We start from the raw sequence: 17,657 nt of genomic DNA, 5'->3' as shown, positions 1-17,657 counted from the left end.
TCGATTTGGAAATTTTCCTTTTCTTTAGGACTGGCTGCTTTCCTTTACAGGCTGCGTTGTTTTCCTTGTGTGGTTTAATTAAGCCTATGTTCCCTGGGAACGAGGCAAGGTGCAGGTAAATAGCAAATTCTAGCTTGGCTATTGTATAGCTGTGACTCACCATCTGTTGTCTGTCTTTCTGTCCTGGGAGCTGGACACTGGCCTCTATCTGTCCAGTGCTCTGGACATGTGCACGGACAAAGGTCAAAGTAGAGTCATGGCAGGCATTTATCACCTGCTGGACACACACTGTGGGTCCCTGGAGGTGGGACCTAAGTGCCAGTAACATGTCCTTTAGCTGATATGCTGGATATGTCCACTCTTAGCCCAGAGGTTTCTGACCACCCAGTGAAGGTCTAGATAATGGACTCTATACAGACAGCTTCTTTTCTAGAAGATACTCCATCTGTGCAGCCTAAGGAGGGGGAATAACTTCCAATCTCGTTAGCTCTCTGGAAGAGGCCCACTTGCTGCTTCACCAATCCCATGCCTCCTAGTACAGAGACTGCCGCTAGATGAGACTTCAGGGCCCTCCTGCCTGCTTCCACCACAGACATCGGCTTTGTCCAGTCCTGCTTCCTAATCCTGTCTCTCCTATGTAGAGATTCCAGTTATAGGCTGCAAACATCCCCGGCAAAGCAAGCTTTGGCTTTCAAAGCTCTCATGCAAAAATGTCTGAAAACAAGTTGGGGACAGGAGGAGGACTGGAGATGGGAAAGGCAAGTTTCTAGAAGTCCGTAGGCTGACTTGGAAGGAAACATCCAGGGGAAGTGGTCAAGGGTCTCAAAACTAGACTTGCCCTTTGATATTTTGCTTGGGTTGGTTGGTGCTGAGAGTTTCTGCCTTTCTCCACTGGGGGTCTACCTCCAGGATATCTGGAAAGAGCCCGCTAAGGCTGAGTTCATGTCTGGTCTCTCAAAGATCTGACCTTGCTGGTTCTAGCTCTTGCTTTGCATTCTATCTGGCGCTTTCCCACACACCTGTTCGCCTGAGGGTGTCAGGAGGTATCTGCCCCAACTCCACCCTCTTGAGGTTCCTGAGGCACTAAGAGGCTCTTGGCTGCCCTCTCACTCCACTGTGGCTGGCTCTGTTCCTTGGCCCAGCCCCTTGGGATCTCCCTTCCTGTGTACCTTCCTCCCCGGAGTCCCTGCCCTATCTACATTGTCCCAGGCACCTCTCTGTTGCACTGTGCTAGCAAGAGGCCATAAAACCAGATGGGCAGGCTGACTCCATAGGCTGAAAACCTTGGACAGTCTGGGTGAAGAATAACCCAAGAAAGTGGGCTGATGTGCCAGCTCCCTGTACCTTTGTGAGCTGTGCCTTTGCTAGGCACAGGATAATTAGCTCCATAGTCATCCATTGCCAAGCTTGGACCTTCAGGTGACCCTCAAGCCTTTCCTCAAGTGGAAAGACCTTGGACTTGCACCTAGGAAGCCTGACCAGAGCTGTTGGGAATACCCGATTGTCTTTTGAACTCCTAGATTTGGCCCTGATCCTATGAACCTAACTGATTAGAGTTCTTTTAATGTGTAAACTTTGGCCACCTTTGGATCTGCTGAGTGTGCATTTCATTATCCTCTAACATTTCTAGCATTTCCTTAGCCTCTAACAATGATGTGTTGGGAAAATGTCCAAATGAAGAAATAAAGGTAAAAACTGAGCTCTGATAAGATTCAGGCTACAAATGTATCTGCTTAAAGCCAAGTGATCACTGGGGGAGGGGGAGAAGGATCTCACCCCTCCCTCCACCCAACCAAATCTCCAACCCAGAAGCTTGAGATCCCCCTTCATATCCCTCGAGGTGCTGAAACCTTGGCCTGAGAACTGTTGGGCCCTTGGTAATCCCTTCTCTGCTTTGTCTCCTCCTGGATCACTAGGTAAGAGGGGCCACTAGGTAAGAGGGGCCTTTAGCAACCACCCCTCCTCTTTTTCCCTCCCTCCTCTGGAATCTTGAGTTTGGTCATCACCCCCCTGTAGGCCCTGGCTGTGGGTTGTCTGGATTTACTACACAGGGTGGATTTCTTGTCCGAGATAGACCAGCATAAGTCTTCACTTATCCATTTGTCCAACAATTGTTTAGAAATACCCCCTCTGGCTCACCCTGGAGTGCCCCCTGAGATCACTTAGAGTGTTGCACATGGGCTCCAGGGGCCCTCCAAATCTAAACTTCTTCAGCCTTCACAATTTATTTGGCAGAAGCAGGAGTTTTAGCTGCTAGGCATGGTGGACTCACCCTTACCACTCTCTCAGGCTACCTGGATGGAAAGACTGGTCTGGCTGTCTGCAGCTGGGCGGGCTCTCCCAGGGCCCGGCCATGGGCACCGGGTATACACAGCCTGTCTTCTATGCCCACAGGACCCTGGCAGCACAGACTATGTCTAGATCCTCCCCCTGAGGAGCTGGAGCCCTCAGACAGTTCTTATGAATAACTTCTTTAAGCTCTAAGGCCCTCTTCTAAAGGCAAATTCATTCAGGGCCATGTCAGTGAATTTCCAGAGCCACGCTTCCCATTTCTGCAATCCTGAGGGTCAGCTCTGGGCACAGGCCACAGCCACCTGGACCTCTGCAGGGAGCGGCCTGTGGCTGGGTTACTCATGTTTTCAGCTGCTGGAGGGCTTTCCAAGGGGAGACATAATATTTGTTGTGTGTTTTTCTCGTCTTTCAATAATCACCATCTTTCCTTCATAAACAGGAAAGCGAAGCAGACTTGGGCAGCACCCCCCCCCCCGTTGCTCCCCCCAGGGAATGCAAGATGTGCTGAACTTCTGACAAAGGTCCCAGCCCTGGCTTGTCACACTCTCTAGTGTGACAACAGGCCATGGCCTGTTGACAGTCCCAGAAGGATGGAAGTTCTGTAAGGGCTGGGAGAGTGACTGGCCACCAACTGCTTCAGCCCCACCCAGATGTGGAGAGGAGTGAGTTACAGCCCCAGTAACTCAGTGCTTGGGCACAGAAGACACCACCAACCATACACTTCTAGCAGGCTAGGGAGCTTCTTCATCTTGGGACACCAAGGCCGGTGTCAGCTAGGCCACTCGCAGGAGACCTTCTGCTTCTGCACCTCTCTGTTATTTCTCTCATCCCAGGTCCAATCCCTGCAACCTCTGTTCTCCTAATGCAGTCAGGTATCCCTTCCTCCTCTAATCCAGCCTCAAGCTTCTGGGCTGTTCATTCATTCTTCTGTGGCAGGTTCACACAAGGCCTAAAAACAGCCAGCACTGATGGGCAGTGGAGACAGACAAGGAAACAGGGTGGATGGCAGTGAGCATTCGTCTGATCAAGGAAGACTGGCACAGAGGTGAGGGGTTGGCTTAGAAAAGGAGGTGGGACTGGGTGAGATGAGTGGGAGGGAGCACTTTCAGGGGAGAAAGATGGTCAAGGTGGAAACACTCAGGGTGTGGGGATGGGGCACAATCCAGGACAGACAGGTGGTGTTGAACTCAGGGCCAGGGCACTGTCCCTTTGCTTTTTCATTCAAGGCTGGAGCTCTACTACTTGAGCCACAGTTCCACTTCCAGCTTTTTTTCTAGCTAATTGCATATAAGAATCTCATAGACTTTCCTGCCCTGGCTGGCTTCATAGCACAATTTTCAGCTCTCAGCCTCCTAAATAGCTAGGATGACTTACATGTGCCACTGGTGTCTGGCCCCTGAGGAAACAAGCTCAAGTTCCTTCTGTTTTTTTCTTTGACACCAGACCCTCCAGGCACAGTAAAGCGTACACATGCACTCACTGCTAGCCAAGTGTCTATTCTGCTCCCTCAGTGGAGACACTTTATACCTTCTCTCCATCTGGCTAGCCTCAATCGTCCTTGGGAACTCATCCTTTGGGGGACCCCTCTTAAGTTCATAATGTTTGCTTCCTTTATGGCAAGGACCACTACATCCCAGCTGGCCTCGATCAGAGCATGATCACAGCATACTTAATTCATTTAGTAGTTTACTTGCACAACTTCCATTGGCTCTCTGAGGAAGCAATGTCCAAAGAGAATTAGAGATGGGCACACACCAGAGTAGGAATCCAACTGAAAATTAAAGCTTGTCCTACAGGTCATTGGATTGGGGTAATAGGAGGAAAAGGAGGCTGGGGTGATAAATGGAGAATTTACCACAGAATGGTCTGGTTGGATGTGGGGAGGAGAGGCTGAGGCAAGAGTTCTGTGTAGAGAAAGGACTGTGTTTTCATATTTCATGGGCCTCGGCCCCAGCCCAGGGCTCTTCCTAAGGCAGACACTTGATAAGGCTCCCTGACTGGAAGCACAGAGGCCTCTGTATTCAGGGCTCTTGGGTAGCTCAGAAATGGATGAATGGAGTCCAGGATCTGGCAGTCAGCCCCACCACAGAGTCCCCCACTACTCTACATATGGAGAAGACCCCCAAAACATCTCTCAAAACCATGAATGGCTAGTGTCTCAGCAGCCTTGGGTCTCCCCTGGTAAAGGAAGAAAGCCACCATTCAAAGAGGAGAACTGTAGTATCTTCTAAAATGGCAGCAACAGTGTACTGGCCTCACATATTCTTTTAGACCCTTCTCTTCAACAACATGTAGGAAGGTCCTCTCCCCTTGAATCTGGATAAACTATGAATGGGAGAAAGCAGAAGTGATTCTTTGTGAAGATGTTACTTCCCAGACTCTCTCGAGACATGTGCCAGGGTGTAAAGTGTTCAGCTTTATTTCAAACTCTGTGTTAATTTAACAGAAAAAGATGCTGGGTGACAGTGGCTCATTCCTGCAACCCCAGCTACGCAAGAGGCTGAGATCTGAAGATTGTGGTTCAAAGCCAGCTCGGCAGAAAAGTCCGTGAGACTCTTATCTCCAACCAACTACTTAGAAAAAGCCGGAAGTAGTATTGTGGCTCAAGTGGTAGAATGTTAGCCTTGAGCACAAAGAGGTTTAGGGATAGTACCCAGGTCCTGAGTTCAAGCTCCAGGACTGGGGGGGGGGGGGAAGAGGGAGGGAGAAAAGAGAGAGAGAGAGAGAGAGAGAGAGAGAGAGAGAGAGAGAGAGAGAGAGAGAGAGAGGGAGCTCTGAAGTCCCAACTACTACAATCTCCAGTCCCCACACCAGACAGGTGGGTAAGGGGCTCCACCCCAGCCTTGTCTGACCTGAGGGACCCTGAGAGTCAACTAGCTCCATGTAGTCATCCTTCAGAACCATAAGAGAGAACCATCAAATGGCTGTCATTTCAAACTATTCATTCTGGGGTGAGCCATCTCATGATAAGTAGGTACAGGTTGTAGCGATGCAGGGACCTTCCTGAACTCAGTACCTCAGAGTCTGAAACTCAGTGCCTGCTAGGGAAGGTAAATTGCACTTGCTCACCCAGTCTCCCCCATCTGAAGGTACTGGGAAAAAAAAGTGGATCCAACATCCCAAAGACATGCCAATGTCAGACTACCCAGGACACCCAGCCGTTCTGCAGGCCACAGGGCACCCTGGACCTGGGATGTGCTCCATACTTTCTTGATGTGTGGTTTGGAAAGAAGCCTGGGCCAGGAAGCTGGAGACCACAGACTTGCAGAAAAAGCAAGGGTCTACCAAAAAGCAGGGAGTATCCTTGCCTATCTCCTCTTTTGCTAAGGCTCCTTCCATGATGAGTGGAAGCTTGGTGCTTCTCCCCTGTGAGCTCAAATATCCCAGCAATGCTGTTCTTCTCTGCATGCTGTCTAGATTCTTTCCTGCAGATATATACTCATAACAACGTGTCTGGGCTAGGTTGTAGCCGTGCTGGCTGGTAGGCAGATTTTTGTCTTCTGCACTTACACCTGACTGCTACTACTCTTCCCATCTCCCAGGATGTGTTCATCTTCCCTGGCAACCCCAGCACTCCAGGCTCCCAATATGGCATTCTGTGCCCTGGTGCTCAGGGACCTCCAAGGTACATAACAGATCCCTAGCTGTCCCTTCATTTCCACTCTACCAGTAGTTGCATCTGAGGACATTCCTATCCTCTGTCCACTGGGGACATTTGTCAATGCCCAGAGACAGTTATCATCACTACACTGGAATAAGAGAGTGCAACTTGCATCTAGTGGACAGAGGCCAAGGATGTTGTCAAACTTCCTACAATGCACATGTCAACCCCCACAATGAAGGGTTATAGGTCCCAAGTATGAAGAAGGCCACAGTGGAGAAGTCCTGCTCTAGTTCCAGTCTTGTCTGTCCCATGTCTAAGTCCTGTGTGCTCTGTTTTTGATTTCCCTGGACAGATAGATAAATGCTAAGAGACCAAGCCACTGAAGGCTCTTCCCAGCTCTATTTCTTCCTCTTCGTCCTTCTTTTTGTGCTAGTACTATACCTTGAACTCAAGGTCTGAGTGCTGAGTGCTTAGGTTTTTTCACTCAAGGCTGGTTCTCTACCAATTGAGTGCTATCTCTACTTCCAGATTTTTGCTAGTTAACTGGAGATAAGTGCTCATGGAACTTTCTTACCTCAGCTGACTATGAACAGCAATCCTCAGATCTCAGCCTTCTGGACAGGTAGGATTATAAGCATGAGCCACAGGTGCCCACCTTGAAACAATGCATTTAAAGGCTCCAGCAGACCTGACACCTGGAAGAGACACAGCTCTATGGGGAGGAAGGGCCCACATTCAGAAAGCTGTGGGTCTCAGCCTTAGAAGGATGAGAGGAAGTCGGAGGCTCCTAGGGCCCCACTGGAGGGCTGGGTGTGGCTTTCCACAGGAACTACACACCCAGCCCTGTGTTAGGCCTGTCACTGTGACTGATGAGTCACCCAGGGCTTTCTCTGCATTACTCATTTCACAGCCTGGCTAGCAGCCAAGAAAAGGATACCCAAAGCCAAACGGAGGTTCCCCACACATGCACAGTCCCTTATCATTTCCATCAGGAACAGAGTGGAGAGGGTAAAGAACCCTGTTTTATTCATGACCCCTCCTTATTACTAGGGAGGTCTTGAGCACCCAGTGACAAAAAATCCAAACTTGCCCCTGCCCATGGCTTCCAGCCCCCCTCCAGACATGCAGAAGGGAAGGCCCTAAAAGGGGATGGAGAGGGAGACCAGTTTGCTGGAACCGATTCCTGACTCTCACTCTGGAGTCTGCTGACTAGAAAATTCCTTTCCTGCCCATTCCATTACCCCCTTCCCCATCCCCATCCCCATCCCCATGTGGTATCAAAATTTGTGCTAATATTAAACTTTCTTTCTTTCTTTCTGTCTTTTTCTTTCTTTCTTTCTTTCTTTCTTTCTTTCTTTCTTTCTTTCTTTCTTTCTTTCTTTCTTCCTTCCTTCTTTCCTTCCTTTCCTTCTTTCCTTCTTTTTCTTTCTTTCTCTCTTTCTCTTTCCTTCCTTCCCTCCCTCCCTCCCTCTCTTTCTATTGTTTTTTTTTTCCTGGAGTTTGAACTCAGGGCCTGGGCACTGTCCCTGAGTTTTTGTGCTCAAAGCTAGCACTCTACCACTTGAGCCACAGCTCTACTTCCAGCTTTTTTGGTAGTTAATCGTAGAGATGAGTCTCTTGGACTTTCCAGCCAGGGCTGACTTTAATACTCTGATCCTTAGTTAAGATTATAGGCATGAGTCATCAGCACGCAGCAATTCTTCATTTCTAACCCCTTGCTAAAGACCTGTGGCTGATATTGCTGGGCACTGATGCTAAGCAATGGCACAAAGGCATTACTCAGAAGTATGAGTAGAGTTGAAGGTTGAAGGAATTTTAAGGAGTTGTAGAGGAAGGGAACAGATTTTTGAGTCAGAGAGAATGTCGGAAGTGTGGGCTGTAGGAAAATCTGACCCTACCCTCTCATCTCAGAGATGAGACCACTGAGCCATACAGGGTGTGGCATGGCTCATGGCCACAGGAAACTGGTGGTAAAGCTGAGGGAGTGCACAGATAAGTGAAAAGTCCCATCCTGTCCCTCAAGTTGGCAGGTAGCAAGTAGGGACCTTGTAGTACCCCTGCCATTCGCCAGGTACCTGTGGGAGCAGAGGAGCTCTGGAGGAAGTTCCCACCACCTTAACTCTATAGCCAGGGGCAGCTTTTCCCTTAGGCGCTGCTTGAAGCTGGAACCCTGCTGTCTGAGAGCCAAGAGTGGATGGGATAGCCTGGGGTCAGCAGGCCAGCACAGGGCCCTCTGGTTAGCAGTTCACCCCTGGCCTGCTTCTCGAGCTGATGGAGAGTAGCAGGGAAGTTCTGTGAGTGCTGACAGCAGCCCCAAGGGAGGAAGGCTGAGCAGAGCATTGGTAACAGACTCCACTGGAAGCAGAGGCAATACTGACTCTGGCAACTACTCTGACTCTGGGAAGGGCCTCTGCTGGGGGTGAGGCTGAGGCTGGAGTAAAGCAATCTCTTTTTTTTTTTTTTGAAGAGAAAAATGAATAGACTCACTTTCTCTACCAAACCTGCTAAGGCCTATTTTCTTCTCATCATCATTTTCTTTTTAAACTACATGTATTATCTTTAAAGACCTGCAAATTCCATCTTCTGAGTTGTACTTCCTGTGTGCTAGTCGGGCACAGGCTCAGGGCACCCCTCCCCATTTTAACACCCTTACCCTTAGAGCTTCTCAAAGGACAAGGATCTGGTTTCCTACCCAACTTACTTTCTTTTCCTCCTCATTCTCTTTCTTCTGTAACTTGGTGACAGGACTTTCATACAAATGGACTTCAACTCATTCAGGATTCCACAGCATCCTGACTACTACTATATAATCTCACTTTTCTCCAGCCCTAGGAAGGGAATTGTTACCATCATAAATGCTTCTTGACTTTCTATGGGGTCACATCATAATGAAGACATTGTAAGTTGAACATACCCAAAGTCAAAGATGCACCCAGCCTACCAGAGACCCCAGCTTAGTCTACCCTGCCATAAACATACACGTAAAGCCTACACTTATATTTGCATACAGTTGGGTAACAGCCCAGAACACACAGCCTATTGTATAAGAGTGTTGCATTATCTCATGTTCTTTATGGTGTTCAGCACAGTACCCTGTAGAATGGTGTTTCAGTTGTTTCTCGTCATGGTGATGGACTTGATTGGGAGCTGTGTCTCACTGTAGCTGCCCAACATTTGTGAGGCTATCAGACTGCATAGTCTTAGCAAGGGAAAAGATCAAAATTCAAAGTATGGTGTTTATTTATTTATTTTTGCTTGCCTTGCATACTATTGTAAAGTTGAAAAGTTGTACATCAAACCAAGGTAAGTTAAGGGCTTTATGTATTGCAATTTTACAGAAGAGTAAACTGGGCCTCAGTAAGGTCAAGTAACCTGTCCAAAATTCTACTAGCTCATCAGCAGTGCCAAGTACAAATATTGAAACTCCACTCTTTTGAGTGTTTTCCCCTTTAACCTGGTCCCCTAGTCTCTCTGATGAGGATGGAGGGAGATTGCCAGGAGGGGTACCCAGTGGATGTTCTTGAGGGTGAGTTGGGGTGGGCCACCTCTAAAGGGCCCAGAGAACACGGGCTGTGCTGCTTCAACAGCTGTGACAGAGTTGGCCACTTCAGATTCATCCCTGGGGGTACAGTCAGTCACTACTAACAATTACAGAGCCACATCTGGCTGCAGGTCCAGCCTGGCTGAGGCTTAGCCTGCATTTCCAGCCTTTTTTCCAGAAGGGCTTGTTTTTCTTTGCTGACTCCATTCCTGGCATAATTGTGTTGTGTACTGCAGGTGGCTCATTGTCAAGAAAGCTCTGCAAACATGGCTGGAATCATGTGGGAGGCCTAGAAACTGAGCCTTCTGGGAAAGAGGGTAGGGGTTAGTGGGGAACCACTTCTGGGCAGCATAGTAAAGGCAATAGAGCTCTGGGAGATATACCAGCTTTTAAGAGTGTCATCCAGCTAAGCTCAGTACACCAACTGAGTGCTTTGCACAGTAGAAAGCCCACATAGAGAAAACAAAACATCTTTGCTCAGCTCAGCATCCCGGTGATTCAGAGGCAACATGGGACCAGGGTATGAACACAGGCTTTAAAATCAGATCAGGGCTTGTTCCTCCAGCAGTTACTAGGGTTCAGCTTTGCATATAATCTCCCTGCTTTGTGCTTGAGTCTCTTATCTGCATGGTCGGGATGAAAATATTTACTTCATACTTGGGTTGAATGCATGAGATAACACAACGAAGTCAAAGCTGTACCGGTGGTGCTGAATACAAGCTTCAAGCTTGCAAGGCAGGCCTCTGGAATCATACCTTCAGCACACTGTAAGCTTCTTGCTCAAGTAATAAGAATCAGCTAGTCAGGAGCAAGAAGTAATAGCTGAGTGCCATCTTGATAAGGGTCTTGACATACCTTCCCTTGACAGTTGTGAGAGATTGAGGTTTCCAATGATGACTTGGCCCCAGCCCCCCAAATGCTGTCATTGTTGGGCCTCATATTGCTGCCACAGCCCCTGTTCCGTTGTTTTTGAGCCTGTTGGGACTTGGTGATGTCTCCACCCCTTCGCTGCCCTGCACCCAGATGCCATAATCAGGGTGAGAGTTCAGTAAACCACATTTCACTGCCTATAATCTAACCAGGATCTTCTAAAATAAAAGGCCAAGAAACAAGAAAGGCTAATATAACCCTTCCCCCCCCCAAAAAAAAATCTGAGAAGTTATGTCAGTTACTGAGACAGCTTTGAAAGGTTTACATTTAGCTTGGTTTATTCAGTTCTATGCATACAGAAGATATTTTGAGGGTTTTCAGCTTTGCCTGTTCCCTCCCATATGACCTGGTAGAATTTAAATAGAACTAAAAATCATGTACTTGTTACCTGAAGTTTAGTTCTTACAATGCTGTTAAACTTTTGAAGTAGATGTTTAGCTTAGGAGTGGTATTTATTGCTGTGTTTGTCTCTGGATTTTCCAAAGCCCCGGGGATGGTCAGTATGACAACTTCCAGCGGGGGATGGTCAGTCTATCGACTTCCAGCCCTGATCATTTCATTTTTTTCTAACCAATGGATTTCTATAGAGTAGCACTTATGGACCCAAGGCCCCTTGGTCCTCTCTCTTACGGCATCTCAGGAATCTGCACACAGAGTCAATATTAGATTAACCTGCATTTATTCCTCCAGGCCTGGGTCATACCTGACATTTCTCAGAGGCCACACCTTAAGGTGTCTTAAGGATTCACTCAGACCTTGCATTGAGTGGGACTGGTTGAGGCTGATGACAAGGAACAGATTTTTGGCTTATCAGAGTAAATCATCTGCTCTGATTAGTTACAGGCTCACATTTATCATGGATAAGAAAAAAAAATTAAGGGTAGATTCTCTGAGGATCTTACATCATAGATCCAGACCCCATTCCTGAGATTTTATAGTGCCTCCAGAGCTGGCAGAAATGCTAGAGGATCTCAGGAGTCCAGTCTTGAACAAACACATGTCCAGAAGCCTATCACAACGTGTTCAGACAGAACAGTCTCCAACATTCCAGCATATTTACCACTGCATTGTCTCCTGTGCTACCATGAAGAGCAAGCTATTCTACCAAACCCCTCTACTTCCTCCAGCAACTAGCTTCTGAGTTTCCTCTTCCTTCACACTGAGTCACCATCATGTCCTGATCTCACAGGACTGAAGGCTTAGTACTGTCATTGGCTTAGGGGAGTTTCTAGTCCACCCTCAGCCTAGAGCCAGTTTCCTGCCATCACTAGTTATACTGGTCCTCAAAAAGGTACAGAGACCAAGGGGCAAAGTCCAGAAACCCCTTGGTTTCTTTAGTGGTAGAATTTTGTAACCTCAGTGTCTCTTCCAGAGTAGGGAGTGCAGAAGACCCCATTTGTATGTCTGAGCATGGGGCTGAGATATTGAAGCCCCCAGAAAGGCCCCCATACATACAGAAATCACCATACAGCTTGGAAAGAAGCCACCCCAGTGTCCCCCACCCCTGCTGGCCACAAGCGTGTGGATGTCCCACTACGATTTGCCCCAGTTCCACCACTTACCCAGGGCTCCTTGGCAGATGTCTGTGCGGGTAGCTCCTCCAACAATAAACTGGGGATCGGCGCAGATCTCCTGGGAACAAGACCCACAGAGTGCCGTCAGCTTACCAGGCAGTGCAAGCCTCAGAGGGCTTTGCAAATGCTTTTCCCTTCCTCCCCTTCCCCTTCCTCTGGGGAAACTTTTGTAGTCAGAGTCAGAGCCTGTACAGTGGGGTCCTGCTGACCTTGCTGAATACATCCTGTTAGGAGGTTGAGGGTCGGCGACCTACCCTGATGAGACAAGATATCTTCGAACCTCACACATTCCAACAGTCCACAGCCTACATCACTATGCTGTTTCCCAGGACCTTGGTCCATCAGGCCTTGAGACCCTCTACACTCTACAGCCCCTCTACCCTCTATGATGACACCCCTCCTCTTTCACTCTTCTGCATGCAAGTTTTTTGGTCTGCATGGAATTCCTCCTTTTTCCATCATGTTTTCCACAATGGGCGATATTTGGAAGGTCCTAGTCACCTCTTCCATGAAGTCCTCCTTCATATTCCATCCCCCTTCATTCCTTCAAGTATTATCCCCAGGGTCTTTGCACTGCAACTGGTTACTTAATTTGGTACAGTCTGGTGGCGCTTGTGGGTATTCTCATCATCCTAACACATACGTTTGAAGGCAGGGACTGGATCTGCCCCTGAGAATTCTTTCACAGGGATGCTACTTGGAATATCCCCATATTCTGTTACCTGCTTTATACCTGACATGGCACTTGGAGCTTTATCTCATGTAGCCATCTTGGGAACTCAAGCTGGGTAAAATTCCCATCTCACAGGTAAAGGAAGATCTCAGAGAAGAAAAGTGGTGTGCTCAAAGATGCACAGTGCCTCAGCCGTAGGGAGCCCTGGGATTTGAACTCGTGGGTCTCAAGAGCAAACACTCCACACCTGAGCTGCCTCTAATGGATTAGCATCAAAATCTCAGGGGTAACTTACACAGCAGCCTTCTTGCAGCTAGTCTGAATAATCCTGCCCTCCAGCAGCCCTCTCCTAGGGCACTGTCTGGTTGTGAAAAGCTCCACCCCAAACCACAACAGAAGTCAGGGCCCAAATCTGGGCTTCTCTTGGCTCAGGTGGCGTTGGTTTGTAGAAGTGCCACATCTGCTAGAGTGAGCCTCACTGCATACCCCTTGGCACCCCTCTCTGTCAAGTGTAAATCTTTCCCAGGTGACCCTAGCTCAGCCTCAAGTCATCCTGGCTCAGACTCAGAGACCCATCTTGACACCTCGCCTACATGCAGGGCACATTTCCTTTCACACCTCCCTTCAGTGTGTCTGGGGAATGCAGGGACAATGAGAAAGCTCCTCTGCCCAGGAAAAATAAACCCAACTTTGCACGAAGCCTGCCAGCCAAGCTCTTATCCAGCAGACAGAACTGCTGGTATTGGAAGCTTCTTTATCACAGAGAATCATACTGAGCACCCTGAGGGACCAGGCTCATATGCCAGAAGGGCTTTTCCATTATGTTCTAGAAACTGCCCCATGTCATTGGCAGCCTCTCTAGAGAAGCCAAACTTCACACTTTGGAGTCTAGAGAGGATTCAGAAAAGTGAATCCTGTGCAAAGGCTCAGGGAAGGAAGGGGCAAGGGAAGAAAGCTAAATAATAATGAACGTAACAGCAGAAAAGGACTTGTGCCTTGGATTCTGATAGTGTATGGGTTAATCTCATCCCTCTGCTTATTATACAGGACAAGTTACTTAAGCTCTTGAATCTTTCAGTTTCCTTATCTGTAAATGGATTTGATGATAACAAATATACCTATCACAGAAGATTGTTCTGAAAGTGAACTGAGATAACTTTCCAATGTGTCTTGCAAAACACCCCATAATCATTGACTATTATTACTGAAGATGAAGTTGACAATGAAATAATGATACTGGATCTAAACCACATCATCTTGGCTACATGGTGAGTGATACCGTATTGGGTCTAACTGGTACCATCTTGTCTTCATGGCAGAGGCAGGGAAGTCCCACCTCCCAGGTGATGGGCATGCCTGAATTCCTAGAGGCAGGGGTGGGGACTTGGACAAGGTTACTGGACCTGCCAGTCTTGGGTCATGAATTCTCAAGCCCCCTGTGATCCTGCTCCCTGACCTGACCCTATTTAGGTCTGAACTAGCTCAGGCACCATCAGGCCATGCCTTGTATCCCCCTGTCTCCCATCTCCTGGCTCTCCTCCAGTCACCATGGCATCCTATTTCAGCTCTCCATTGGGGTTGATCTGGTTTGTTGGAATTGTTTGTCTGCTCTTTCTTTGCTTTACTACTGTCATGGCTCAGTTTTCTAACAGTGTTAAGTGTATTCAAGGGCTGCAGGTCTTTGGGACAGGGGCCTCAGGCATGCAAGGCAAGCACTCTACCACTGAGCCATCTTCCCAGCCCGCATTCTTCATTTCTTGTTCTCTTGTTCTGGAGTCTGCAGCAATCTAGCTTCTCCCTCCACTTTCTACTGCAGTGGTCTGCTACAGTCACTCTGACCAGCTCATGTCCACCTCCAGTGGAAACCTGCTGATTCTCCTTGTCTGTTCCCAGAGTACTGAGCAGGTGCTCAGTACTCTGAGCAGGTAAAGTAAGTAAGGGATCTAACCATACAAAGGCTAATGCCTAGCTCTGACTCCACCCTGCATACCTGTTTCATTCTGGACAAATGGCCTTCCCAAGCCTCAATTTCTTCAACTACTGAGTGGGTAGAGTAATGACCACACTTCTTTTTTTGGGTGTGTAAGCCACAGCCCTCCTGCCCTTAGGCAGTGACCCTCAACTGGCTCTAGATCTCCAGTTCTCCTCCCACAAGTCCCACAGGTATTTATACCTGTAAGATGGGGGACACTCTGTCTCTCCTATTCCCCTAAGGTCTCTAAAGACAAAAGACAAATATAATAGTGTACCTACAATATAGTAGTTGTTCAATAAATGCTTACTGACTGAATGAAAGTGTAAGGGAAGGAGTGTGTGAATTCACTAGGTACACTCCAGAGAGTCATGCAAATATACACCTTCTCTTGCTTGTATATCATTTTTCACAACCAGAATTTCATTCAAAGCTCCTTACAATTTTAATTCATTAGTTCATTCTTTCTAGTCACTGTAGGACAGGGCCTGATGTAGAATAAGCACTCAATACTGATGAATGAACCGATGTCTGCTCTGGAGAGTCCCTGTCAGGGCTAAGCTATAGGTAGATAATGTACCCAAGATCCCCGGAGTTCCGCAGAAGGACAAATAAACACAGGCAGTTGTGTTTCTACATGGTAAGAATGCTGTGAACTCTGCAGTGATAGAGCACCGGGTGGGGGTGGGGTGGGGCAGCTGCTGAGAATGGGCAGGAAAGGCTCTTTTGGGGAGGGGAGGAGCCTTCTGACAAAGCCCCAAAGAATTTGAGTGTGCATGGCTGGCAGGTGAAAAGGCCCTGAACAGGAAAGAACTGGGCCCGGCGAGCTAGAAAAGTCAGAAAACAGACCCCACAGCTTAAATGAAGAGATGAGCCACAGAGGGGGTACGTGATTGGTCTAAGGACACATAGAAGATTCGCAAGGATGAAAACCCAGGTGTTTAGCCTCCCAGTATACAGTGTTTGTCCAGCTCTGACCAGCTGCATTTTGGGAGGCTCAGGGCTACCCAAAGCGGGCAAGAAGACTTACTCTCCTAAACAAAAAATCTAGAAGTGAGATTACCCAGGAGACTTCTCTGGGTGTTGTGGACAAGCAGGGTGAAGTTTCTCAGAGGGGAGAGAGTGCGTGAGTTATGGACGTTTCCACTTCCCTGAAGACTTAGTGGACGGGTAAAGAAGGTGTCCCAGGGCAGGGAGGATGGGGGGCGGGGGGAGCCTGAGGCTTCGGAGGAGTGCTGGGGTTCCTAGGTGGGCCTGCGGAGTGAGGGAACCAGCTGGAAGAGCAGCCTACACATCAGGGGAGGTTTTTGCTGGTTGCCCTTTGCAAAGATGAACAAGAAACTCGAGTGGGAAAACCTAACTAGGATGGCTGCTGCAGCCCAGCCTTTCTCAGACAGCACTGGGCCCCTGGAGCCCTTTACCTTCCCGTCCCTGGCAAAGAGGGATTCAAGTTAGACTCCCACACTAGTGAGATGTGGCCTCCCCCTCCCCTTCCAGAAGAATCTGGTCACCTCCCACCCTCACCCCGACTAAAGTTCTTCCAAACTTCCACCCCAGACTCCCGAATCGGCCTACGTTTTGGCTAAGCCCGAAGGCAGCCGCCCTGGCCCGCACATGGGAGGGGCGTGGGGCCCCAGTGAACCCCTGGGGTCCCTTGTGAAGCGCAGTGGGTGGAGGAGGGGACCTCCGGGCCGGCCGCAGGCTGCACCCCGGGAACCTGCGTTGCGCGGATGCGGGGGGGGGGGGTGGGGGGAGTCACCCAGCTTGGAGGGGGCCCTGGGGCCTGCATGGTCCTGGCTGGCGACCCCGGCCCCGCGCCTCGGGCCTGCACCCCACCCGCCCCGCACCCGCCGCCCCGCCGCCTACCGTAGGGCGCTTCCACTCGATGCCCCGAGTTTTGCTCGAGTAAGGTCCCAACTCCTTGAAGCCGAGGGAGGACGGGAGGGCGGGGAAGGAGGGGTCCTGGAAGAGCGCCCCGGCCTCCAGGCACTCGTTCCGCAGCGCCTCGTAGTCCTGGTTGAGGTACTTGATGGCTCGCTCGTGCGACCCCAGTCCCTCGGCCGCCTCGCGGTCCTTCACCAGCTTGGCTGCGATGCCGGCCATGGTGCGGGCCGGGCGCGGGCGGAGACGCGAGGCGGCGGAGACCCGGTGCGCGGCGCTGCGCTGGGGCGCGGCCGGGCCCGGGGCGCTGCGGCAGAGTGCGGGCGGGCGGTGATTCACCCCGAGGGGAGCGCCGGGCCGCGGGGTGTGGCCTCCGCTGCCGCCGCTACGCTACCTCCGCTGCCTCGGCCGCTCCCGGCCTGCTCGGCGCCCGGCCCCCGGGACGCCGCCAGCCGGCCCCGAGCTCACGCCCAGGCCGCAGCGGGGCGGCGGCGGGGACCGTGCTGCCCCCTGCGGACCGGTCCCGGGATGGCGCCACGTTCCGGCGTCGGGGTGCAAAGGTTGGGGCTCAAAGACCCCAAAACCGGACTGCTCACCTCCCTTGGGGCGCATGGGGGAGACAGGCTGGGCCGAACCCAGCCGTGACTAAAGGGAGCAGCTGGGGGTTGAGTCAGTGGGCGATCGGCCGGGCAGAGAGGTCGGGACATTAAAGCGGTTACCGTGGATTTGGACTAGTTGTCCTGATCGCCCTGCGAGCTCTGCCCACCGTGAACGCACGTCTTTAATCCTCCCATCAAGTCGGTGAAGAGGGGGCTCTTCATTGTCACCATCTTTCAGATGAGAAAGCTGAGCCTCAGAGAGGCTAAATGGCTCCATCCACTGGGGCACAGCGAACCGTAGGCAGATCAGGGATTCCAAGCCAGAAAGGCCTCCCGGTTACCAGCCAGCTCCCCGATCACAGGGCCAGGGATCTCAGTCAACGTGGATTTTCACGCTCACAAAGAAATACGTTTGCAACATATGTAGTTCTCATATACAGTATTGCCTGGGGAGCACAGAGACGCGTTGGGTATCTGGAACTCAATTTTAACACGCAGGATTAAGTTCATGTTGGAAAAGCCTTTAAAATAGTGCCTGTGTTTGGGGCTAACTCGAGCACTCTGGTGTGTGGAGTTGGCATCTGATTGACA

The 17,657-nt window shown here is 50.0% G+C and overlaps 1 protein-coding gene across 1 annotated transcript in view; it reads right to left on the bottom strand.

The window, feature by feature from the left end:
• Positions 1-16,704, bottom strand: part of LOC138827295 (calpain-2 catalytic subunit) — a 52,610-nt gene extending 35,906 nt beyond the window's left edge. Inside the window, exons 1-2 of the mRNA XM_070022799.1 lie at positions 16,453-16,704; positions 11,930-11,999 (exon numbers count right to left, since the gene is read on the bottom strand). Of these exons, the coding sequence (XP_069878900.1) occupies positions 11,930-11,999; positions 16,453-16,689 (307 nt within the window). The 5' untranslated portion in view covers positions 16,690-16,704. The remainder of the gene's footprint in view (positions 1-11,929; positions 12,000-16,452) is intronic.
• Between the last annotated feature and the right edge of the window lie 953 nt (positions 16,705-17,657).

Source organism: Dipodomys merriami, unplaced genomic scaffold (genome assembly GCF_024711535.1).
Source record: "Dipodomys merriami isolate MVZ:Mamm:240054 unplaced genomic scaffold, mDipMer1.0.p SCAF_153, whole genome shotgun sequence".
NCBI classification, from domain to species: Eukaryota; Metazoa; Chordata; class Mammalia; order Rodentia; family Heteromyidae; genus Dipodomys; species Dipodomys merriami.
Note: the sequence above shows the minus strand (reverse complement) of the source record. Positions and strands in the feature narration are given on the sequence as shown.